This window comes from Hemiscyllium ocellatum, chromosome 20 (genome assembly GCF_020745735.1).
Source record: "Hemiscyllium ocellatum isolate sHemOce1 chromosome 20, sHemOce1.pat.X.cur, whole genome shotgun sequence".
Taxonomy (NCBI): domain Eukaryota; kingdom Metazoa; phylum Chordata; class Chondrichthyes; order Orectolobiformes; family Hemiscylliidae; genus Hemiscyllium; species Hemiscyllium ocellatum.
In genome coordinates this window covers 49735540-49762832 of record NC_083420.1, presented here as the reverse complement: position 1 = coordinate 49762832, position 27293 = coordinate 49735540, and the positions used below count along the sequence as shown (strand labels likewise).

General features: G+C 38.9%; 1 protein-coding gene across 4 annotated transcripts in view; it reads right to left on the bottom strand.

The window, feature by feature from the left end:
• Window positions 1–27293, bottom strand: part of rnf216 (ring finger protein 216) — a 220346-nt gene that overhangs the window by 108059 nt on the left and 84994 nt on the right. For all 4 annotated transcript variants that reach the window (XM_060840343.1, XM_060840345.1, XM_060840344.1 and 1 more), the window contains 4 exons: window positions 24487–24537; window positions 22012–22149; window positions 20417–20565; window positions 17893–17971 (listed from right to left, as the gene is read on the bottom strand). In XM_060840343.1, the coding sequence (XP_060696326.1) occupies window positions 17893–17971; window positions 20417–20565; window positions 22012–22149; window positions 24487–24537 (417 nt within the window). The remainder of the gene's footprint in view (window positions 1–17892; window positions 17972–20416; window positions 20566–22011; window positions 22150–24486; window positions 24538–27293) is intronic.

The window sequence follows — 27293 nt, the reverse complement described above, 5'->3', positions numbered from 1 at the left end:
AATCTCTGCACTCTAATTCTGGCTCCTCCAATGGAGGCTATTAGTCTATTCATTCCATCAATCTAGTTTAAATGGTAGCCCTAATGGGCATGCCAAGAACAAAAGACACACAGTGGTGCTATTGAATCTGAATGTGCTGCAAGAGTGACAGATGAGAGAGGGCTTCTCTTCCTTTACAATGAAGTCAAATTCAGAGATGGCTGGCTAGAAAGAGAAGGATTATTTAACCCATTTAGAGTAGAACAGAATAGAATAGCTTTCATTACTATTCTTTACAAGAATATTGTCACAGTTTTTTCTTAATATACTATAAGCCACTTTGATAGACTGAAATACTTTAAAGATTGCTCTGTAGATTTACTTAAGACTTATGTAATTGATTAGCTTCAGACTGTATCTCATTCAGTTAATTCAGAAATGTGCAAATGAACGAGCACACAGATTAGTGTCCACTTTCTATAGCAGAATTTTCATCGGTGTATTACCAGATCACCATATTGTACAGCTAGTCAAGATTTATTCCCAATCATACAGGCATAGGATCCAATATGGGAGTGAGTCTTGAACTTAAGTGAACATCTGGGTACACAAGGCAAGTGTTACTATGACGACTTGAGAAATTAATTTGGAATCAAGAAACATAAACTCTAATGTGAATCTGAAAATGTTTCTCCATGCTAACGGGATTAGCTACACATTTTGACTGAAGTAATTCTAGTTTTATTCTACATAACAGAATCAACAGCAGCAGTGCTATACCATAGAGAAAGATATATCATAAATTTCATGAGCATTAACACCAACTTTAAGACCATCATTAAATCCATCGAACAACGAAATCTTCAAAGCTGAACAGCAAAATGTGCAAGCTGCATAGACAATTCAAAGAAGTTACAATTCCCTCCATTTGTGACATTTCTTAATCATCAGCTCCTTAAAATGAAAGATTTCAGCATCATACAATTGCTTAGCGGGATAGCAATTTAAAGTGTACATAAGCTTACATTTAAATATCACACTTCAGTAGAAATACTTACCAATAAATCTAAGAATATGCATTCTGCGTATCAGTTAATGCCTACGGTTCTTTGTCTAGCTTAGTTTGATGCAATTCTAGAACAAGGATGACTAAGAAGACAAGGCAAGAATACATAAAAGGAGGGCTTCTTTTAAATATATTTGGAATTATTTATTGTGTTGGCAAAACAAACAAAATTGATTCTATGTAGCTTTGCACATTTGCAGTTGGTTAATGGTCTATTACACACTATGCAATGAGGAAGTTTTTCCAGAGTTCAAGTGCTCCTTGCAACTTTACAGCTTCCTTATAAGGAAATAATGACAATGGGAGCTGCAGTCTGGGACAGAAACAGTACACTTTTAAGGAAACATACACAGCGACATGAGCAAAAATGTACAAAGGCCATGTGTTTTGTAGCATTGGGCAGCTCATTAGAAGCAGTATTAGCACTATTTGACAGAATTTTATTTTATCATTTGTACATTACATTTTATAAAGCAGCAAATATGTATCACGAGAACATTTCTTTTTACACTGGAAATCTGGGAATGAGATTTGACAAGACCTCACAGCGGGCATGACATTTAACGAGTAGGCTCACGGCAGGCAGCTTGCTAGAATTCAACTAATAGAGCTTACAAAACTGCACAGCATTTTTTTCCCCCAAGTAATAAGGTCTTGCAGAGCATGTAAAAATACTGCACTGCCAGCACGCATCCTCTCATCAGGCAGTGCTAGCATGCAATAGTCACAACTTGGTGAGTCATTCCACAGGACCTAATTTGATCTTTTTCTGGTTCGGCCTACTCATTTTCCCCCATTCTGGGGTGTGACACTCTCAAAATTACATTGCCAAGTGTTGCTCGATGACAATGTGGCAGTCATTCTAAAAGCAACCAATGCGTCTATAAAGGCAGCGTGCATACGCAAGCATACACATAAATGTCACTGTAAATAATTGAGTTCTCGCGTTTCAGCAACATCACATTTGTCTTGTAGCACAAGTGTAGATTTGCCCTTTCACAGTGCCTGCACTCATCTTTGAATGTACACTATGATGGAATTAAGCCCTGTTTATCTCATAAGGATCTATCGGAAGTGAAAATTACAATTGTGCCAATTTTTTGTCACTATCTCCCATTTTCAAATAAAGACTGCATTCAACAAGCAAGCTACATAACATTTGTCTTTGTGTTATTCAGGTTAAAGGTAAGTGTTTACAAGTAGAGAGATGAGCAGCTGAAAGTACTTCATAAGCACTTTAGCAAACTAAATTTTTTTTTGTTCCTTTATCATTTTTTCTGCTTTCCCTCCATCTGAAGTCATCAACTCTGACCACAACAAAGACTAACAATAGTTTATTTGTCTACAGGAGGCAAGTTACAGCCAAGCGTAATCCTGACCTTTGCCAATATCCACACATGCACAAGTTTCAGTCCGGTTTTGAGATAATGAACTGAAGAGGGACATTGGGCCAGTTACGCCTACCTACCTCAGAAGTACCAAGGCGAATGGTAGCACAGTTTTCGCTTTTCACAAATATCAGCCAATACAGCTTTGGCCAGGTTCACAGGTATGACATTTAGCTCAACATAGGTCGGTTATGTACTGCTTTGATGAGCTCAAATCAACTAAAAAGGCCAACTGAGCGCCTGAATTTCAATAATACAAAATAATTCTCAAACCTCTTAGTTGCATATGTAGAATGCAAGAGTGAGTCTCCTATTTTGTACAAATGAACAAATGAAACATTGAGTTGTGTTCACTGTTGGAAAAAGTAACACATGTCTCACCCAAGCTGCAAACCTAGAAACTTGGACCAATTCTGAAAACGTCAACTCTTACAGTTGGTCCCAAGCAAATTAGTGGATATAGGTTCAATTTTGACTTCTCATTTTCACACAACAAGAATTCATCCCTTGATGGTTATTTCCTCCTTCCTGCCTCACTGAGTGAAAATTCAATAAAACTGCAAGTCCAGCTCACCACTTGTTTGGCTATGTTATCCAAATAGCCCACAAACAGTGCAATCTGCACTACAGTCATCTGGAATTTATAACAGTCACAAACACACAGAATCATCCTGCTACCCAGAAAAACTCAACAGAAAGCAAACGGGCCACCAATCCAAACAAATGTTCCTTCTCTCCATTTCTGATCAATATTCGCATTTGCACAACTGCCTGAACAGAGTTTAATACCAAAGTGACCAAAACACTTTCGATAGAAGTCACAAAAATTACAATTGCACAAGTGAAAATGAACTGTCTGCTTTTTTATCAATGTTTGCTACAAAGTAATGCTCTGAAATTGATATCCTGGAATAAATACCATGAAATGTTTGAACTAGCTACAAACAAATCTCTCAAATTAATACAAACAATATGAGGCAACCAACAACTTTTCAGCTCTAACTATTAAGCAGAAACAAATGCAGTTTTAAACAAAGGTCCTTTCAGAATTAACGGACACCTGTTAATTTAAACCAAACAGGTCACAAACTCAAATATAAACGAGTTAGTATTTCCTTCTCATTGTTGCCACAGGCCCCAGGTTTCTATGGGTGAATTGCTTAGAGCTCTATAATTAATACCATGTCGCGAGAGGGAGGGGCATAGAGGGTGTGTGTGCTGGAGAGAGGGCATACATGTTCAGTTAAGACAGAGGTGCAGACTGGGACAGCTTACCAAGTGAGTGAGGCAGTCAGGGCAGGGTGAGTGAGGAAGGTATAAACAGCATGCTGTTGAAGGCACAGACGGTCCAAGCAAAGGTAGCAGACAGTCTGTGATGGAAACAGACAGTATGTGAGATGGAGTAAGGCAGAGTTCTACGGTGAGCTACAGAGTGAGATAAAGTGAAGAGTGAATGAGAGTTTGAGATAGAGGGAGAGGGAGGAGGAGTGGGAGTAGAGGATGGAGAGGAAGCTAACATTACAAATGCAAAAATATTTATCTCTCAAAGTGTAATTTTTCACTTTACTAATCCAAAGTCTTTTAGATATCGTCACCCAAGTATTGCATAAAGCTAGGTTCAAAGAACCAGAGCTGACTTCACAATATGAAAGAGCAAGTTGTGTATATTTATTTAGCAAATCCACAGTTGTCAGGTGTATCACACTGAAAACTGAGTTTTCAATAGGCTTCATAAGCAGAGCATAAATTACAAGTAGTCAAGAGTGTGGTGCTGGAAAAGCACAGCAGGACAGGCAGCATCCGAGGAGCAGGAAAATTAACCATTTGGGCAAAAGCCCTTCATCAGGAGCGGCTTTTGTCCAAACCGTTGATTTTCCTGCTCCTCAGATGCTGCCTGTCCTGCTGTGCTTTCCCAGCACCACACTCTTGACTCGAATTTCCAACATCTGCTGTGCTCACTTTTGCCTATAAATTACTAGTAGTTCTGGTAAACTTATATGAAAAATCTTGATCCCAGTGTGACTATGATTCCTAATTCTTGGCATCTGATGTACTGGCAGTGAATAAGACACCTGGGAGATGCACAAGGTTCTCGCAAGGATTTTTCTCCTTGACTATCTCTCAATCAAAAGATTTGAGGCCTGTGATAGCATCAAATTAAGGACTAGATCTTGCCTCTTATGTTGTTCTTGCACCAAGTGCATTTTTATAATTTTTAAAAAAAATGATTCTAGGACGTGGGTGTCACTGGCAAGATCAGCATTCATGGCTTAATCCTACTTGCCCAGAGAGTAAGTTAAGAGTCATCCACATTGCTACGGGTCTGGAGTCACATATAGGCCAGACCCAGTATAGTTGGCAGCTTCCTTCCCTAAAGCACAACAGTGAACCCAGGCACATTTTTCTAACAAACAACAATGGTTCCACAGTATTATTAGACTCTTACTTCCCGATTTTTAAAATTTGAATTTAAATTCCATGATTTGCCATGGTGGGATTTAGCCTCCTGGATTAATAATTCAACAATACTACCATTAGGCCATAACTTCCTCCCAAGGTTTCATTCTTAAAAAATTAGCCCTAACCATCACCTTCCTCAGGACTACAAAATCATGACTCAAGCTTTGAAACTATAATTTCCCAAATACGATATAATAAGTAATGGGAAACCCTTGCAATAGCTGAAGCAAGTGCTGAAATGTACCGTTGAGTACGATGGCAATCATTTCAATCACCTTTTTAAACAGGAATCAGCCTTTCTGGTCAGAGACACTTTTGGCATTTGAAAACAAACGAGTAGTATTTTCAGCAAGATTTAATCAGTCATACAGGTTCTCAACTATGGTCCTTCATTTTGAAAAAAATACATGAATGAACAAAATGAAAGAAATTGCCACTAAATCGAATATATTCCAGGGTAAATATTATTCTCAATTCCCCATTGCTGCCAGAACCTTTTAACAATCTCCAATTACATAACTTCAAATGCTGAGTAAAAGTACTTCATAATTCATTTGCCCCCTTGCAACACCACAAATCAAAATCACAAGTATCTCTGCCTTGCAGAGTTCACTCTGAGTCTACACCCTCGGAAGTTTTTAGCGTGGAGAAACAATCTATCTTGATTGAATTAAGAAGAGTAACCAGTTCCTCCCTCTTCATCTGGGCAGTCAATTTTGCCAGCTTTACATGGGCTGTGATTTGGTATGGTTAAAAATTGGGAAAAATAAAATCATTATCTTCGACTTCTGCCATAAATCTGCCCTTTTGCAATGCTTTTTTTCCCACCTACACTCTCAGGCAACACTCTCAGTGCACTCTTGGTGCCCTATTCTACCACTGTCATGACAAAAGCTCATAACCCTGAGTTATGTATGAACATACAGAACTTTTAATCATAAATATGAGTTTTTCATGTAGGTTTGTTCGCTGAGCTGAAAGGTTCATTTTCAGACTAGGTAACATCTTCCTCGTGTCATCTTCCAACATGAGTTTTTCTTTTATGATGACTTATGGACAATGTCAGTGGATGCCAAAGTCAAGAGAGATACCATACAATGCCCTGTCTGAAAAAAATGCCAGGGAAACGAAATAAAAATTAACTCTTCAAAAGGAGAGATGCAATTTCAAACAAACTGCAGCCTGTCGCCTCAGCAGAAAGTCATCTCCTGTGAGTAATGTCTGAAAGTGCAGAGGGGGTTTCATTTTACCCTCCCACAAATATACAAAAAATGGTTACAAAGTAACTGGAACCCATGGTCAATGTGCATTAGCGGACTAGCTGGTGTGGATTGGATTGCTGTGAAAGTCACTTCCTGAGGACAGCCAATAGACATCCCTATGCTGGAGGTAAAGAAAACTTCTCTCGGGGTCTGACAGATGGAAGGCCGACAAACCAGTAAAGCCACCGAAAAGGAAATAAGTCAAAAGGATGCCAAGGTAACTTGCAAAACCATGAATCTTGAAACCAACAGTTGCACTACCAATGTCAATATTACCAGTATCACCCAACTTAACAGCTGCAATGTTCCACCATATTTTCTTCATGGAATTCAGGGGATGATTTATGTATCTTTTTAACTGTTAACTTTTTACTCATTTCCATTCTTGGTACATGTCACGTTTTCTCATCGTTTCTCAGGTGTCGTAGCTAACAAACAATATGGCCTTCTTTCACTTTATAAAGCTGAAAATGTGTTGCTGGAAAAGCGCAGCAGGTCAGACAGCAGGAGAATCGACGTTTCAGACATAAGCTCTGCTTCTTGGATGCTGGCCTGACCTGCTGCGCTTTTCCAGCAACACATTTTCCAGCTCTGATCTCCAGCATCTGCAGTCCTCACTTTCTCCTATTTCACTTAACAAAACCAAGTTAACGGTTGTAAAGCAAATACTTTTGGATTGTAAAATGGGTATTCATAAGGGATGGGATCCTTTTTAAATTAACCTTGTAGTGACTAACCAGGAGGGGAACTGAACTAAGAAGAGGAGCCAGTTCCCCCCTCTTCACTCATGAACATAACCACTTTTGAAGGTATCATCTCTGCAGTTGTAACAAATCGGGATGTCTAGTCCAGGGACCAGTTGTAACAGATCACAAACTAATCCCATGTCCTCCTCTTCATCAAGACAACCTATTTATCAATATCCTATATTATCCAGATCATGTCACTTCTAGATCAAACATGTTCAATGCTTTTCTGATCAGTTTCACATTTTGCAACTCTCTAGCAAACTTCGGCTCACCCAAAACTGCTGCCTGAATCTTATGGCTTATCAAGGTTTACTCTCCCATCATCCATGTCCTGGCTGACCTCCATTAGCTCCTTGTCCCCAACATGTCAAACTTAAAAGTCCCATCTGTTTGAAAATTCTTTCATGGCCACATCTTTGTAATGTCCCACCCCAACATTAAAACAATCTCCCATTGAACTCTATTCCCCCGACACTGAACATTTGCACACAATGCCAACAACACATCCCAAAACAGGCAGCTGTATTTTCAACTACATCAGCACCACATGAATTCATTTTCAGCAAATTCTTCCACTCCTCCCTAAACTCTTACCTCACTGACCAAGTTACTGGTTAACACTCTAATATCTCGTCCAATGGCTCAGGTTCTACTTACACTCATCTTGCATATCTGTAAAGTGTTTTGTAGTTTTTGTACTGAACGGGTAAGACTTGTTTTATACTGAGTATCAATGATGATAGAGGGATGGTCTCCAAAGTAAAATCTCATTTCAAATTTTTTTAGAAAGATAAATCATGTAAGCTGCTTTGGATCAAAGTCTTGTCATGGTACCGGCGAGATTTCGAAGTCATTTCTGAACCTGCATCTGTGTACGCTTTACCCATGTCACAACCAGTCCAATATCAATTCCCAAATTTGAACGGATATCTCCTCTTCCAACCCCTGAACTGACATGAATTAGGAGTCTTTTTAAAAAAATGAAGTTGATTTACATTATGTTCCCACATATAATGAAACACAGCCTACAATTATGCAGGGTGCAGATGCTTAGAACACAAATTGCAGATTGACATCAGTAAATATTGGAAGGTTTTCAGGTGCATAAACACTGGCAAGGACTGAATGATATGTTTCTGTGCCATTCAGATTATATAATTCTATTAAATTAGGCAGAAATATGTATTAAATTCCTGGTCAGGCAAACATGCTGCAAAAGATCTTGTTCGTTTGTTTTGCAAAACCACAATGAAAATGATCAGGCATATTACTGACCAGTATTCACACATGTAAGCATAAACTTGGAACAACCTAAACTCGAAGATAATTAACTTAGTTCATCAAACTGGATGACTTGTTTTGTTAATTATTTGCTAAACTTAATTACAACACAATATTTGCAACAGCTAGCAAAGTAGAGTACAATAGTAAAAAAGTTTTTGCATTTACACACAGCTTTTATGATCTCAGAAGTCTCAAAACTGTACATAGCACGTTCCTTCTGAAATAAAACTACGCTGTATGTAGCTAAGTGCAGCAAGCCATTTTGATTACAGCAAAATCTCAAAAAGATGAAAGAGAGGATGATAAATTAAATCTGTTTTAGAAAGTGATTCTCTTTGAGATCTCCTCACAATTACGCTAGAGCCTTGGGTAAATATCAAAGTAATCAAAGTAATCTCTTTAGAATAACCGGTAATTAATCTTAGCTAGAAAAAAGTGATTCAAAGTTTTTAGGTCAGTTCAGAGATTTCTTCTGATCTCATGTCAAAGTTCTCTCATGGAAAGAAGAGTAGGACAGAGCAGGGAAAGCACAGTAGCTGCACTAGAAAGATCGAGTCCATGAAACTTCCAACCCAGCAGCCCTTAAATTAGAAATCTGCTCAGTTGGCTGGACAGCTGGCTTGCGATGCAATAAAGACAGAGTGGGTTCAATTCCCATGCTAACTGAGGTTACCATGAAGAACTCTCCTTCTCAACCTTTCCCCTCACCTGAGTGGGATGTCCTTCAGGTTAAACTACCAGTTATCTCTCACTAATGAGTGTAGCGGCCCTATGGTCAGGTAAGACTGTGGTGACTTTTCTTCAGTGACAGCACTACACATTTGCATAACTGTCAAGACTACATTGAAGTTATCCTCAACGTGTTCACACCTGGGGTTCTTAGGAGTGGAACAATATCCACATGATCCCTCATACAAAATGAATTTGAAACTATATTTTTACTCTTTAGGAGTGGCACAGTGGTTAGCACTGCTGCCTCATAGCTCCATGGATCTGGGTCAGATTTCACCATTGGGCGACTGTCTGTGTGTAGAGTTTGCATGTTCTCCCAATGACTACATGGGTTTCCTCCCGGTGATTTGGTTTCATCGCACAGTCCAAAGATGTGCAGGTTAGGTGGATTGGCTGTGCTAAATTGCCTGTAGTGTTCAGGCATGTGTAGGTGGATTAGCCATGGAAAATGCAAGGTTAGGGGTAGGGAAGAGGAGGGGGGATGCTCTTCGGAAGGTTGGTTTGGACTTAATAGACTGAATAGCCTCCTTTCACACTGTAGGGACACTCTGATTGTTTTCCTTTTATTTCTGACAGTTTTAAAATAACTGGGAATAGAGGCAGAGTTGAGTTGAAGATGCAATTTCATTAAGTAAGTAAATATGGTCTGAAACACTCAACCTGAAAAGACTAGGGAAATGGCTTTACTTAAAACATTCAAAAGGTATATTTATACTTGTGCCATCTTATTTCAAAAGAGCTGGCACAAGCTCAATGGGTCAAATGGCCTCCTGCTATTCTAGCTTCTGCAATTCTAGCTCCCTGAAATGTTTATTTGTAATTTCCCAATCACATCATATCACACAAAATGAGGTGGAGGTTAATGTCCTTTTTTTTCCCTCAACAGTACAACCAAACAGCTTGGTGTTCAGTATAAAATAAAAGAGAATATCACCTGCTTTTAAAGTTAGTTAATGAAAACCATAAGACATAGGAGTGGAAGTAAGGCCATTCAGCCCAACGAGTTCACTCCGCCATTCAATCATGGCTGATGGGCATTCCAATGCCACTCACCCGCAATCTCCCTGAAATTGGACGGCACTGGTAACAAAACCAAAAAATGCTCGAAAGGAACGTCAAATCAATACCAAGGCTCATGCATAGGAATCACTTTCCAGCCTTGGACAAGATGCTGTCTTGCTCCCTCTGGTGGATGAGTGCAGAATAGAGAAAACGTCAAACTGATAAACCCAAATAACCCTCAAATACAGGATCACACATTAACCTGGAAGGGGAGGAAAAATGTTATGGATTCGTATGTAACAGCCTCCTGACTGCGTACCACTGTGTTTGTCACTCCTTCTGGGTCTGTCCTGGTGTGACAAGATATACCCAGGGATGGTGGCAGCATTTTCTGGGACATAGTCATACTCTCCAAATCATTCCTTACAGACAATATTAGGTTGTTGCTCAACTCGTCTGAGAGACTGTTCTCAGTTTTGGCACTGGTCTCAAATATTAATCAGGATGACTTAGTTGAGTCGATAGGATTGAGCTTGTTGCTGCTTCTGATGCTGAGGTCGACGCTTGGTGGTCTGCCCTGATTTATTAATTTTTAGGGCTATGTAGCAGTTTTGTATAACTAAATGCAAATTTAGTTGGGTTGCATGGATTAGTCGAGTTGCTTTTGTGGTGTAGTGGTAGTGTACCTCCCTCCGAGTTGGGCTCATGTCCCATCTGCTGTGGATGTGTGTAATAACATCTCTCAACATGGTGATTAGAAAATATCAGTTCAAGTCTAACACCAGGTGGACCACACCAGAGTTTTGAAGCAGATAACTGAAGAGATTGTAGAAGGATTGGTGATCTTTCAGGAACCATTGGAGTCAGCAAGGGTCACTGGAGGACAGGAAAATGGCTAATATAACACCCCTGTTTAAGGGAGAAGGCAAGAAACTACAGGACGGTTAGCCTGGACTTGGACACTGATAAGATTTTAGAGCCCATTATTAACAATGAGACTGTGGAGTACTTCAAAGTGGAAGGTAAAATAGGGCAGAGTAAGTATGGCTTCGTCAAGCCAAACCTCTCAAATCTTTGTTTGAATTCTTTGAGGAGGTAACAAAGTAGTTAGACAAAGGAGAACCAGTGATTATGATATTTTTGGATTTACAGAAAGCTTTTGATGAGGTGTCACACAGGAGGCTGATAAGTAAGAAAAGAAGCCCTGGTATGAAAGACAAGTTACTGGCATGGATAGAGGACTGGCTGACTGGCAGAAGACAGAGTGAAGCTAAATGGGTCTATTTTCAGGAATGGCAACTGGTGACTAATAGCGTTCTGCAGGAGCCTATGTCGGAACCACAACTATTCATGTTATACATTAGCGAATTGGACGAAGGAACTGAGGGCATTGTTGCTAAGTTTTCAGATGATACAAAGAACGGGTAGCATTGAGAGGAACAAGGAAGCTGCAAGAGAAGTTGGACGTGCTAGGAGAGTGGGCAAAGAAGTGGCAGATGGAATACTATGTGGAAAAGTGTGATGTTAAACACTTTCATCGGAAGAATAGAGGCATAGACTATTTTCTAAATGGGGAAAGGCTTCGGAAATCTGAAGCACAAAGAAACTGCATTCCTAGTTTATGAATTTGTTTTAAGGTTAACATGCAGGTTCAGTTGGTAGTTAAAAAGGCAAATGCAATGTTAGCATTCATTACAAGAGGGCTAGAATATAGGAGCAGAGATGTACTGCTGAGATTATAAAAGGCTCTGGTCAAGCTGTATTTGGAACCTTGTGAGCAATTTTGGTTCTGTATCTAAACAATGATGAGCGGGCATTGGAGAGGGTTTACAATAATGATTCCATGGAAGAGCTTGTCATCTGAGCAGCGGTTGAGGACTCTGAGTCTGCGCTCAATGGAATTTAGAAGGCTGAGGGGTGCAATTGATTGAAACTAACAGAATAGTGAGGGGCCTGGATGGAGTGGACATGGAGATGTTTCTGCTCGTAGAAGAGCCGAGGGCATAATTCCAGAGTGAAGGGATGACCTTTTAAAACTGAGATGAGGAGGAATTTCTTCACCAATGGGTGGGTGTATCAGTGTAATTCACTGCCACAGAGGTCATTGAGTGGATTTAAGACAGAAACAGATAGGTTCTTGTTTAATCAGGAGATCAAAAGTTCCAGGGAGAAGGTAGGAGTATGGGATTGAAAACATATCATATCAGAACATTGCATTCAATTCTGAGCTCCTTGGTATAGGAAAGATATTGTTGAATTGGAAAGGGTTCAGACAAGGATGTTACCAGGGTTGGAAGGTTTGACTGTGGGGAGATGCTGAATAGGCTGCAGTTATTTTTTTCTGGAGTAGAGGCTGTTTCAAAGTACCTGCCTCCACCAATTCCTCTGGCAGCTTGTTCCACACACCCTCTGCATGGAAAGGTTACCCCTGAGGTCTTTTTTTAAATCTTTCCCCTCTCACCTTAAACCTATGTTGTCCAGTTTTGAACTCCCCTACACTGGGGAAATGGCCATGGTTATTTGCAGTGTCCATGCCCCTCATGATTTCATGAACCCCTTTAAGGTTACCCCATAGTCTCTGATGCTCCAGGGAAAAAGAAATATCCCAACCTATTTAGCATGTCCCTATAACTCAAACATTCTGGTTCCAACAACATCGTTGTAAATCTTTGCTGCACCCTCAAGATTAACAATATCCTTCCTATAGAAGGGCGACCAGAATTGAATGTAATATTCCAGAAGTGGCCTTACCATTGTCCTGTACAACAGCAACATGACCTCCCAACTCCTTTACTCAATGTTCAAATCAGTGAAGGCAAGTAAGCCAAATGCCTTCTTCACCACTTTGTCTACCTGCAACTCCACATTCAAGGAACTATGCACTTGCACCCAGAGGTCTTTATGTTTAGCAACACTTCCCAGGACCCTACCATCACCTTAGAAGTCCTGCCCTATTTTGCCTAACCAAAGTGCAACATCTCACATTTATCTCAGTTAAACTGCATCTGCCATTTCTCAGCCCATTGGTCCATCGGATCAAAGTCCCGACGTACTCAGATAAACTTCTTCACTGTCCACTACACCATCTATCTTTGTGTTATCTGCAAAATTACTAACCATTCCTCCTCCGTTCACATCCAAATCAATTTATATACATGACCAAAAGCAGTGGACCCAGCAGTGATCCTTGTGGCACACCGCTGGTCACAGGCCTCCAGTCTAAATAGCAATCTCTACCACCACCCTCTGTCACCTAACTTGAAGCTAATTTTGTATTCACTTAGCTAGCTCCCCCAAATCCATGTGATTTAACCTTACTAACTAGTCTATCGTGCAGAACCACGTCAAACACTTGAACAAGATCCCATACTGGGGTATATCATTATTAATTTTAAAGCTCTGACATGCAAATGTTTGTTCCTACTTACAAAGGATGTTTTTATTTTACTCTCTTATACTGCATTGTGTTCAGATTTGCATATAAGTCAAGGTTTATAAAATTATGAGGAGCGTAGATAAGGTGAAGACCAAAGGTCTTAGAGGAAGTTACAACATTTAAAAGACACTTGGGTAAGTAGATCAATAGAAGAAAGGTTTAGAAGGGTATGGGCCAAATGCAGGAAAGTGAGATTGGTTCAGTTAAGGAAACTTGGTCAGCATGGATGATTTGGATCGAAGAGTTTGTTTCCATGTTGTATGATTCGACGACTTCCTTAGGAACATACCTGAGAACAGAACCCACTCGTAACTCAGGGACTGCCTGTAATAACATACCAAAAGCGTGGCATTTGACCAACAAATCTAGATCTATTCACAGATGAAAACTCGAGAAAAGTGCAGCAAATCACATCTGCACACCAGTACATGCAGATTCAAATCAACTTGCATAACTTGCTTCAGATAATTACACAAACAGGTTTTAAACTTTGACGATGTTAGCCGGAATTATACAGTTCCGTAAAACTGAACAGAGTGTTATGTTTTAAAACAAAGCAGCTCCCCAGCTTCAGTACTGTAGTACATGGCCAATCTTTACAACCTTGGTGCAAATTAAACAGAAAAACATTCAAGGAAATTTCATCAAATACTTCCTCTACTGTTTTTAAAACCTCTAGGATTTCTGCAAGCACATGACGGGTGGATTCAAGAAAAACCCAAGTGCATTTATGCCAACAAACATCCTAAACAGAACACTAGTTAGAAACATATACACATACAACAACTAGCATGTCTCAGATTTTAAAGTCAGAAATCACACGATACCGGGTTTTGTCCAACAGATTTATTTGAAATCACAAGGTTTTGGAACATAGCCCCTTCGTCAGGTGAAGTGCATATGACTTTCAACTAAACCTATTGGGCTTTAACCTGGTGTCATGTGACTTGTGACCTTGTCTACTGCAGTCTGACAATGAAATCTGATGTGGAGATGCCAAAGGCAGCACTCTAAACTTATTTCAGCAATTTTAAGAAATTAAATGCCTGTAAACTTGAGTTTGGATTAAGACTCTTCTGATCAATGTCAACACTTCTGATTACACAGTGCTAACTTAACTCCAGAATTTCCTTACATCCCGCGACAACGGAGGTGAAAGATAGCACCCTGTTAAGTCCTTATAAATACGTTCCTTGAAGAACAGGAAAGAATTTTTCTCCCCCTTCCCCCAAGTATAATAAAACTTGCATTTCAGTTTCCGTTTCATTCTGCCATTCCACACATTCCAAGGTTAAACTTGTACTTGGCACATTTAACTAGGTCAGCATAACTTCTCTACAATGGATTCCATGGATACTGCTTTATAAATTAGATGTTTGGAAGTAGGCCAAGAACAAATGATCAGTGACTTTTTTTTAGTAGATTATGTAAATCATTTATAGGAGGTCTTTAAATCTTTCCTTACAGTTCATCCAACATAGAAGATATCAAAATACATCTCTATCACAATAGTCCAAAAAAATACATTCAATGCCAGGTTTGTTCTATTCACACCTGGAGACATCCCTGCAGAGAGTGGAGAGGGCCATAGCAAAACATACAACTCAAAGAATTTGTTTACACTAATATACATTAGAATGCATAAATTAGAAGCAGGAGCAGTCTCTTTGGCCAATTGGGCCTATTCTATCATTACTGATCTGACTGCTCTACATCCCTGTCTATACCAAAATATTGCTTACGAAGATTCTATCTAACCCTGGCTGGCTTAAAAATATTCCAAGACTCTGCTTACAGCACATAGAAATGTGTCTCAATTCCACCTGTAATAAAACAACATTCCATTAGCTTTCTTAAATAATACTCACACTAACCCTTTGTGATTCAAGGTGTGAGGACGCCCAGATCCCTGTGCAACACAATTGCTCACTATTTAGACAATCTGCTTTTTAAAAATAATTTTGCCCTAGGACACAATTAAATAATATGGAATCACAGGACTTTTTTTTCCCAATTTTCTCTGAATAATCTCAATTGCCATTATGTTAAGTTGAGACTTCCCTTCCTCTAACCCCATCCACAGAAAGGAGACCTTCAACTTTCGTTCACGTGTCATCCAACAATTTAATTAAAGAATAACTTGCTGTGCGATGGATAGTTCACTATTATCTTGGAGTGGTACATGCAGTATCCAAGCTGACAGCGAAAAGCAAAGTGCAAGTACATAAAAATTCAAAGCATGCCCTCAAAAGACAAACTATTGCACCCACCAGTATGGCCAGACATGAAACAGAATCCTATTGGGCTTTTTCTCCTCACTTCTTACACAATCACCATGTAACAATTAGGTTCAGCGGTATTCTGTTATACTTAAAAGAGTTGATCATTCCTCCAGAAATGGTCTTTTTTTAAAAAAGTGGAAGTGTATCACCTCTACTAAAAAGTGAAAGGAGCACGTTTAAGCAGAATGCAAACAGTTTCCAGAAACCTAAAATTTCTCTGTATCATCAATCCTATTCTCATACTCTCCATTCAGCCAGACAGATTTCTCAGGTTAGAAACTTCACTTCAGTGCAGTCCTACAGCACCACCTAGTGGAAATTCTATTGTACTTTGCTGAGATTTTTGAAGAGGTGTTGATGTTCCCTAGCCAGGGAACGAAACGTTTGCAACAAAAACTTCCAGCTCGGCGAGCAGAACCACAACAATTTTTGAAGAGCCATTGCTTTACAAGTGATTCTAAACTAGCAGTCGAATGCAGGTCTTGCAGACCAGTGCCTCCACCCAAACAAGGAAGCCATCTCACTATGTACTTGATGCAATATACTTTTATTTTTCACATCTCTTAATCCAGTATTCTTACACACTGTGGAGTGTCAGCTAACAGATTCCCCCCACCTGTCTAGTTCCATATTTCACATGGAGTTTCTGGATGGGAAAGAGAATCAGAGTGTTGCTGAGCAACAGCCATATCTCCTTTAACCATAGGTATGTCACCCCAAAGCACCTTTACGCAACTTCCAGAAGTAATTTTACTGGTAAGACAAAAGTTCCTCAAATATGTGGAGGAAGAAATGGAAAAAACCCCACAAAGTAACATAAAAAATATGCACAAACAGATCTCACCAAAACGCAGCACTCAGTTAAACTTTAAACAACTTAAGTGATAGTGTTGCTATGAGCCTCAAAACATTACTTGTACCATTAATGACCTAATACGACTATAAAATTTGTATTAACCAATGCAAATTGTCTCAGTGAAAGCGGGAAATAAATCCAACTCAAATTATGAATCGGAAAGAAACATGTTCCCAGACTTGCAAGATTATCATTACAATTAAAATTCTATTCTGCTTCAGGCAATCCAACTTCCTGATTGTATCAGACTGGGTGGATTTTAGTCAGCGTGCAGACGCAATCTGGATTATTGTTTTTGAAATAAAATGAAACACACCAAGAAATCAAGGGGATAACCTCGACAGTTTTATAATTGAACCAAATGATACTAAATTCCCAGGTTTAATACCGCGGTAGGTTTTGTGTATCATTCCAAACCATTTGCTCAAGGAAATCCACTTCACCTCTGCCTTGCATCTGCCACAGCTTCCCAACAACTCAATCAACCAGCACAGACGCCGATGTTAATTTTCATACAAAATATCCAACTACAGTTTTAAGCTATGTTCCAATCCAGCCACACCCTTTTTCAGTTTCTGAATTTTTCCCTCTCTTTAACAGATATAGTTTTCCGAACACCTTATTAAAACATGTGAATTGGCTCCTCAAACCATTCCACCATTCAACAAAGTGAAGACTGATTGGACTGTGGCCTCAACTGGACATTCCCATCAGCCTCTGATAGATTTTTGACTCAAAGTTTATCTACTGCAGTGTTAAAAAAATATTCAATTGCATTCCATTCATTTGCATGACATTTAATGTGCTTTATTGGAGATTAACTGCCTACAATGGATAATTTATTTGGAAAAATGGCAACCTCTGCAGTTCAAACACAATATGCATTTAAGAGGTTACCATTAAAAGCATGTTGTTCTCTCTGGCTTTAATTTGAAGAAAGCTCTAATTATGAAAACAATATAATCACACTAAGTATAATAATTGGTAGTTTCACAGTATTAATCTATAACTATTTTAATTAAAGCTGATAGTTGTAATGTGGTATATCAGGAGCAAAAGGAGATAACTAGCACCTACACATTTCTCTCAGACACGGCATCAAAATCCACAGCAACAGTAGGACAATGCTTGCCCAAGTATAAAAGCAATTATAGATCACAGTTACTATTTTTCATCATTGCATCTGGTTGCTTCATATTGGTGACTTGCAACATCTCATACGACCATTGCACTTTAACCCTGGGTGGAGATTCTCTGTATAAACACAAATCGGTTGCTTGGTGCTTAGCTATGAATGACTGAAGTCAGATTTTCAAAAAACTTCAAACAACCAAATTCCTTGAAGGCAAGTTCCCAATAGCTTCACTTGGGGAAAAAAAAATGAGCAGATTCTTACCTTTCGACAGCGAGGATTGGGACAGCTGAACATATTAATATCTTTGTCCAGTAATGCTGGAAAGTTGCAGAATGGACATCTGTAACAAGCAAAGAACCAAAAAAAAAAGCTATTAAAGTCTTGCAACACTAGCAAATACCCTTCATATAGGCTAATAAATTATCCAGTGAGCAAAGGGAATGTCTACTACAACATTAAGCCACATACATCCCAAATTCAATTCACAATTTGTGTTGTTTTGATCTTAGACAGGACAGCAGTTGGAGCAATAAAACTGGCTCTATCATGCCTCACTGATTGAGGGAAAAACATGCATCAGAAGTACCACTTAATATTGAGAAACTCCAATTAGATATTGTTCGAATGCCTGGAAATCAGCTGAGGCAAGATCAAGCTAATGCTACACAATGTAAAAAACAGAAATAAGCTTTTTACCCAGATGATCTATGTCAGTATTGCAGACTGGCTTGCTCCCCATCTATTCCTGTATGAATGTAAACTTCTGTTTCTGTACCCTACTTTTAAATGTATCTATGTTAGCTGCAATGTGATTTAATAACCCACAGACAATTAATGTTCAGGCTCACATGTAATTAATGGAAACGTGAGCAAAGCAAGGAAAGAATTTCTATACCTATGGAATGGCACCCTCTAAAGGACAATGACTACAGAAATCAGGACAGGCAAATACACTTCATGTATTTCAGTTGGTTGCAAATGATTTTTTTTTTGTCAGCGCTTCGTTTGGAGATTGGGTTCTTTTTCCAATTCCTGAAGACTAAGTATTGTGGCAATATAACAAGACAGCATCATTTTAATTAATGCGAGTGAACATGCCACTGACAGCATGGAAATCCAATAAAATGGTTGCTTACAAACTGGTAGTATCAGTAACAAGTTGACATATTAAAGAAATCAGTAAATTACCAAATTCTGAATAAAGGTAACCCAGTCAGCCATGATTGAGCACACTCAAGTTCGGGTCTACAGCATTTGTGACTAAACTCTGCTAGTTTTACTGGAACAGCTTTGTTAGCTCTGACTCAAACCACCAGATGGAGCAGGACATTGAAGCAACTGCACCTTGCAATGCGGATTGACAGCTGGGTTTTGCCTAGCTTTCCTGTTCACAGTATCCCACTGGTGCATCAACAAATGGCATGGTTCAAAATCATGGCAGGAGCAGAAATAAGAACATTGCAAAAAGAAAAAGTTAGGATATTAAATTTAGTTCCTTCTCTAAGAACTGATTGGAAGAATGCCTTCCAAGTCCCTAGAATTTGCTCTGCCATTCAAATAAGATCAAAGCTAATCTTCTACTTCAACTCTACCTTTTCATATCCCCTATCCCTTGATTCCCCCGAGTCAAAAAAACTCTATTGATCAAAATTGCTAATAAAGTCAGCCAATAAGCTTTCACAGCTCTGAAGTAAACAATTACACAACATTGAGTGAATTTCTCATCTCGGTTCTAAATAATCAGCCCCAAATCCTCGACTTTGCAACCAGAGAAACAACTTCTTTGCATCAAAGCCTCTACAGATTTTAAAGTTTCAAAAAGATTCCCTCTTGTCCTAACTCTGGAAAACACAGGTCCATGCTCTTTAATTTCCTCTCATAGGAGAGGTCTCTCCATTCTAGGAATTAATTGAGAGCACCTTTGTTGAACCCCCATGGTGGAGACCGTCGACAGCACTCCACATGCTGTAACACTAAAGCTAAACATAAATGCACCAAGATTTCTCATTTCTACACAAGATAAACGCTAAAATAATGCACATTGTATAGTGACTTCATGTTTAAATGCATTTTAAAAGTAAATATTTACGTCAAGTCACTATTCTTAAGTCAGCATTAGTGAAAGATAATTCTTCAACACAGACAGTATTCCAGAGACTAGAACATACAGACAAAGCTGCCATCCCATTCCATCACTGAGGAATGCTGAACTTCTAAAGATGCCCTCTTTAGGATAGACATCAAATTGAGACCCCATGTATTCTCGTACATAGACACAAAAATTTAAAGATCAGAAAATTACCTGAGATGCCATGGAAAAAAATTAAACTCACAAACAATGTCATTAAAAGCTGATGACTTGGTCATTATCACAGAGCTGCTTGTCGGACATTGCTCTACGCAAACTGGTTTCTTCATTTCCTTCATAACAATAGCAACTTCCCTTGAAAATAACTTAATTGGCTATAAGTCAGTTCTGAAGTTCTTGAGATTGTAGGAAATGTTTTGTAATTAAGTCTTTCTTCTTCTTTATTTAAAGTGAACCCTAACATTGCTCAGATAAACACCATTTTCACATCAAACAACTGCTCGAAAGAGTTATAAATACAGTGATCAATCCCAGCAAATAACTCACAAACGTACCTAATAAATTATTTCTAAACTAACCTATTTAAACACGTTTTAGTGTATCCTTAAGGCATTATCTACTAAGCTGCATGCTGGTTCAACATTGGTCTAGGATTGGTTAATTGAGAAGTACAGAATGTGTGTATGGGATACCAACCGTACTAGCTCATCAGCACATGCAGTGGCAACTGCCTCTTCTGCTTGACGTTCATAGTATTTGCATAGTATGTTCTCTGGCAATACCTTTTCCAGTTCACCGTTGAGGAACGTGCAGCTACAACAGCTATCCATACAACACAACTGGGACTGAAAACAAAAGAAAACTAGACACAATGATCCATTGAAAATTCAAAAGGCAAACGTTTGGCCACCAAAAATTAATTACCAAATGTATTAACTTGTCAACATCAGACAGAGTTGTTTGCAAACAAATGTTAAGTGAATAATTAAATTTAATGATCATTTAAGATTTAAATATAAGTTTTAAGTCTCTTTAAGGCAGAGACGATATTTTTCTCAGATGGCTGAGTCTTTGGGAACACTCAGCCCAGACAGCAAAGTCATTGCCTATTCCTGTTTGAAGTCAGAAGTTATCCAAGACGAATCAGGAATGCGTAGTGAAGGCTCAATTAGATCAGGAATGATCTTATTTGAATGGCAGATCAGAGCCAACAGGCCCATTCCTGCTCCAAATTCATGCTCTTCCAAGTGTGTTTGATGTTATCTTCAACTAACTCATTCTGAGCGAGAATTTTGTATTACATAGAAAGCCACAAGACTAACAAGCCACGAAACCATTCAGTGACACTTAAATCCCACTTGTCAGTATTTTCTCCTCAACTCCTCAGTGTTCCACCACACCTTAAAAATAGTTTTTCCCGAATCCCTCATCCTTCATATATCGTCTCCAATCTCAGATTCTCAAATTTGGTTTGGTCATGGCATTACAAAGAAGAAAACTATTCTGATGGACTTCTGATTGTTTCTCCAATACCACGTTTGTGTGAAATTTATCTGCTTCAACAGGTAACAATATCATCCTGAAACAGACTTCCATCAATCCCATTCTAATATTTGAACTAATTGACCATCATTGGTTTGTTAATAATGTCTGTCATCTGGCACTTGAAGCACTCCCTTCTGCTTACCCAGAATTCAACACAAAGAAACATCTAACCTGTGTTTTTTGGTTAGTGATCGAAAGTTTTAGCTTGCTGTATTTTCCTTTTTGTACTGTATGAGGGGGATGAAGGCACCATTTCTCATGCATTATGGCATTCCAAATACCAACTTTGTACTTTTCAATCAATTATTTCAATCATTAATTTCCCTTGGAACTCTCTCATTTGCATGATGACCATATTTACGTAATACTCAACCAAAACCTATTTCCTTCAGACCAGGCGCTAATTGGACTGTCACAGGAGCAACTCATCAATTGAAAATCCCGAACTAACCTGGCTTCTTCTGATACACATCATTTTCAACTTGCGAATCATACAAATACAGATCAATGGTAAGAGATTTAGCACAGAACAAACAAAAAAACAGAAAAGTCTTTTTAACCCTTTGGTATGCAAGCTACTGCCAAACTTCGGACAACTTATGCAATGAAATAACTTTAACTAGACAATGTCAAAAAAAAAGTGGATGACGACAGAATCCAGGTCTTATTATTCTACGTACACAATTGAATCTCAAGGACTTAAGTCTTCAGTTTATCAAAGAACACATTTTAAATTAAGACTTTACCTTGCCAGCTCCAAACACAGCCTCTTGTGCGTATTTTATGAGGCATTCTTTACAGAAGAGGTGACCGTCACTGCACTGTGTCAACTCCTCAAAGGCAAATTCGCCATAACAGCAGCCACATTCAATCAGCTGTCCATCCTGTGTGCAATAGTCATGGATTTACTTGCTATTCAGGATTTTTTGACAACATGAAATTTTATTTCACTTTTTATCAAGTTCAACTAATCCAATAATTTAAAATAAACTGAAACAGTGGATACTTCAAGTCTGTTTTAAATAATTCTGCAATTTCTACTGCTAGTCTCTCGCAGAGAATATTAGGTAGAAAACACCATGAATCACATACCATCTGGCAGTGATCATCAGCATGCAATGTCCTTGATGCTCTTTGGGAAGAGGACATATAGAACTTGTCAGATGGTCCCAAGCAGATTGTCAAAGTTATATGGCAGAAGGTCTCCTGACCAGCACTTACAATCACTAAGATGTAGCTTGGCTAGTGGGGAGAAAGGCTCTTTTCTTCAGATACTTCCTACATGAACTGATCTCAACTTCCTGTACCTGGGGGATCACCAACTCAGCAAGGTCCATATCAATGTGCTGAGGGACACACTGAAGCTTGGGACAGCCACAGAGATACAACTGGGAAGAACTACTGCCTGAAGCCTTTGAGACTTTGCAAACTGAGGGGCTGGAAACTGTAAAATCCATTTGGCTGTGCACCTTATATGGAATAAACATTGTAAATCAAGAAAATTGAAAATGTATTGAGGCACCTCAGAGTGGAACATGCTGTATACAGAAAAACATTATATCTATTATACCTTCTATAATTTCCAATTTGAAATATTTTGCCCTCAGGCTATACAGCTGACAAGGAATGCACTTTGTGAAAATTAAGTCTATTTCAATAGCATTGAGTAGAACATGCTGTATGGGAATAAGCTGAACTTTATTGCAAACTGTCTAATGTTCAAGTCCCAATGCTTTGTAATTTATTTCCACAAATTTCCGAACCAAGTGTACTTTTGGAAAATCAATTCTATGAAAACTTGCTCAATTCTGAATAGAAGGCAATGATGAAGTGTGACAATAAATTAAAACCATGCTCTCTCGTTTGCAGTAGTTACATTGATTGTGACAATCATTCCGCCTTGTTGTTGATCCTTCCCAAAGAACAGTTCCAACAATATCCCCGGTTACCAATCCACATTTTGTGACCCTCACGGAGAAAATGATAGATTCGAAGGGTGCTTTTAAAGTTGTATTTAAGATTAAAAGTAGGCTTATCTGAACCAGACAGAAATGATAGTCAGTCAATACATAAAATAACTGAATCCCTACAGCGTGGATTCAAAATTGAGCAAAGTATGATTCAAGCAAAAAAAAGGGAAGAATCACAACGCATATTATTTTGTTTTGAAGTGCCATGCTTTATCTTTTGATGCTGGTGCATTAAGTGAAGGGTGCAAGGGCATCTGAATCATTAAAGTAACAATTGGCTAATGACAGGAGAGTAGTTAGGAATATCTGCTGAAATTAATAGAAAAGTTGTAAAACAGCAACTCTATTCCAAGGACAACATTTTAAAAGAATTTATGCCTAAAAAGAATGGCTTACAAGAATTATTAATTTGAACTCTTAGTCTAAAGATTCAGAAGCGTCCATGCTTATGAATATAGGGATATGTATTATGGGCTTCACTAGAATGAAGAGTGCTGCACAAGGGATGGAAAACAATGGTCAAAGACTTGGCTATGGCTAGCAGACAGCAGTTCGCTTGTGCATGATGGTTGGCAATTTGCACACATGCTTCCTGCCTATAGTTTTGGAACTGTAGATTTCCATATGGTTCTTGAGAAATGGGTTTCCATGCAATTTTATTAATGGATCCTGAAGTTTGTAATACAATACTTGACTCCATATTTTCTTTGTGGAATCAGATGACATCATTCAAACCACTTAATGAATTAACCAGACAGTATATATATAACGCCCACAATAGTTTGGGAGAAAAAGGCAAAGGAGGAATACTAAACCAAAAGGCACGATTTCAAAGCAAAATGCTGGAAATACACAACAGCTCTATTGGCATCTGGAAAGAGAAAGTCAGTCGAGTACAAAACTGACATAGAAGCGAAGAAATAGAATTAAGGATAGGCAAAAACACAAATTCAAAAAGTTTGCATTTATTTACAGCAGTTCAAGATACAATCTATGCTCGAATGGTTCCTAGCAGGCCTTTTTTCAACAAGGAAACTGAACAGCAGAACAAATCCCATCTGTTTTAAAAATCAGATCACAGAGGAGTTGCAGCAATGATTTAAGATGATGGAACATTCAGATGTTTCTCAGCATGGCCACTTTTGGAAGAAATCAAGGTCACTTCTAAAGGTGGTATGAAGTTTGCTGCTACTCAAGTTGGAAATTAGAAACTAATGTGGAGAGTTGAGATGCCATACAACTTGCACTTACCTTCTGATATTGTTCTTCATTCATTTGCATAGCAAATTGAAAATCTGCATACTGCAAAAGAAAGAGAATTATAAGCATGGTTCCAAGCATGACTGGCAAACCACCTAACAGTTTGGTTTTCTCATACCACTTCCCAATCGCCATTTAAGGCACTGATTCTTCACTGAGATGTGGTTTCATAGATCCCAGGTAGTTTCCAGTATTTCAACAAATTTTTTGTGTAACATTAGATAAGGCCAGCATTTCAAAGTTAACCCTGTCTTCACATGGGCACACGTATCAGGAATCTCTGGGCAGAAATCTGGAATAGGAATTCTCACAGATTTACTCTTTCCTGAACACAAAGCACTGAGACTAACTGCAGCAGCCATACCCTGCCTGCATGAAGATCAACAAATTCAAGAGGAAGGGGAATTTTTCAGCTTCTGACTCAGTTGCTCCGTGCATGAACTTTTTCTTTTCTCTCTCCTAAATTTTCTGAAGGAGTCATGACTTGCAGGTGCCAGTGTTGGACTGGGGTGGGCAAAGTCAGAAATCATATGACACCAGGTTATAGTTCAACAGGTTTATTTGAAATCACAAGCTTTCAGAGCGCTGGTCTTTCATCAGGTGAAGTCATTTGACCTGATGTCATGTGACTTCTGTCTGAGGGAGAATATCATCCTATTTTGAAATTATTGACTCCTCATAAATTCAAGGGTTGGAGCCTACATGATGCATTTTACTCTTCAAACAGCTATTTTGTTTTTTAAGTGGTTGCACAAATTGCTTTTCACATCATCAATCCCAAAAATACCAGTTACTCATGCCAATAGCAAGTTCCAGGACTGTACATTATTTAAATTTGGTACAAAGTTCTAATTTCTTTTTAAATGAACGCTTTCCCAAGCTGTGCTCCACTTTCACATCCAACCATGTCAGACAACATAGAACCTTTGACTCACTGTATGAAATATCAGAAGAAATCCATTAAAACCTTTATTAAAACATAGACCAGGATATATAATAGAAAGCAAAACTTGAGAAGGAAATGAAATGAGAGAGTGTGGAATGAGAAAAGGAAGAGGGAAATAAAACACAGATCAGAGGATCAATTGATTACAAATTGCAAAGCCAAACCCATCTATTCTCATGCAAAATTCTTTCAAGGTTAATTACACCACCCCAAACAATGTCCAGCTGCCATCCTAACCTGCAATCTTCTTCCTGACCTCTCCGCCCCCACCCCACTCCGGCCTATCACCCTCACCTTGACCTCCTTCCCCTGTCGCATCTCCATCGCCCCTCCCCCAGGTCCCTCCTCCCTACCTTTTATTTTAGCCTGCTGGACACACTTTCCTCATTCCTGAAGAAGGGCTTATTCCTGAAACGTCAAACCTCCTGTTCCTTGGGTGCTGCCTGACCTGCTGCGCTTCTCCAGCAACACATTTTCAGCTCCAGCTGCCATCAGTACTGGTTAAGATATTCTCCTTGGTACCATTGTCATTGGTATGAAATAAGACAATGCTTCACATGAAGATGTAAAATGTAAAATAAAAATGCAACTGCATGCAAATTGTGAAAGATGCTGCAGTTTGAATGTGAAATATTGTTGAAGTTAAACTGTGCTAGCATAAAGAGCATGCAACATACATAAAAGCTGTTTCACCAAAAAAAGTTACAAGGTAGAATGATTAAAGCACAGTATCTCGCTATGTGGTACACTGAGTAAACGCCAGCTTTGTACAACTCAGTACCATCAGCATGATCTTTCGCCACAACCCTGCAAAGATTTCCTATTCAGATCACTGTCTAAATTCCCTTTTCAAAGGCATGACTGAACCCGTCTCCTCTACAATCTTACACGTGTTCCTGACCATAGCCACACATGTAGAATAGATTTTCTTCCTGTCACTTTTTGTTCATTAGTCATTTACCCTGTATCGTCATTCTCTGATCCTTGACCCTTCTACCAATGCAAACAATGTCCCCGTGCAAACTCCACAGCCCTGGCGACTTTAGGTACCTTTGTCAAATCTTCTCTCAACATTCTAAGTAGAGCAGCACAACCTTTCTAAACCATCCATACAACAGAGGACGCTAGTCCTGGAACCATTCCCATAAATCTTTTCTGGATCTTTTCCAAAGCTCTTCTGAAATGTGGTGACCATAAATGGAGACAAGATTCAAGGTGAGCTCCACAAGGATTCATCACAACGTTTTTTTTTGCTTTTATACACTCCTTTATTTACAAAATCTATGGTCCAGCATGTCTTTTTGATCATTTCTCCCTGTTCTGCCTCCTTCAGTTAAATGAATATTTGAAAGTCCCCACATCACCATCAGACTGAACCATTTAAGTTATCTTATCCATATTAGATTCATATTCCCCTCATACTTCATACCCAAGTCTTCAGCTTCACATTTTTCTGCATGAGACTTCGTCAGCCACGTGTCTTGTTTGACCAATCTGTTTATATTCTCTCAAAGTCAATTGCGATCCTCATTACAGCTAGGAGTACTTCCAAGGTTTGCATCAACTGCAAATTTCAAAGAGATGCTGTGTACCCAGCGTCTAAATGTAACATAGGTCAAGAGCAGCAATGGCTCTTGCACTGACCTGAGAAACATAAGCATACACTTGACTAAAAGCAAAATACTTAAAATGTTGGAAATCTGAAGCAAACACAGAGAATGCTGGAAAAGCTCGGTAGGTCCAAAGGATTTGTGGAAGGAAGCAGAGTTAATGCTGGTCCTGGTAGGAGTCTTCTTCATATCGGAAAGGCGATAGAAATTAAGTGGCTTTGAATACTTTTGGGAGCAAGAGC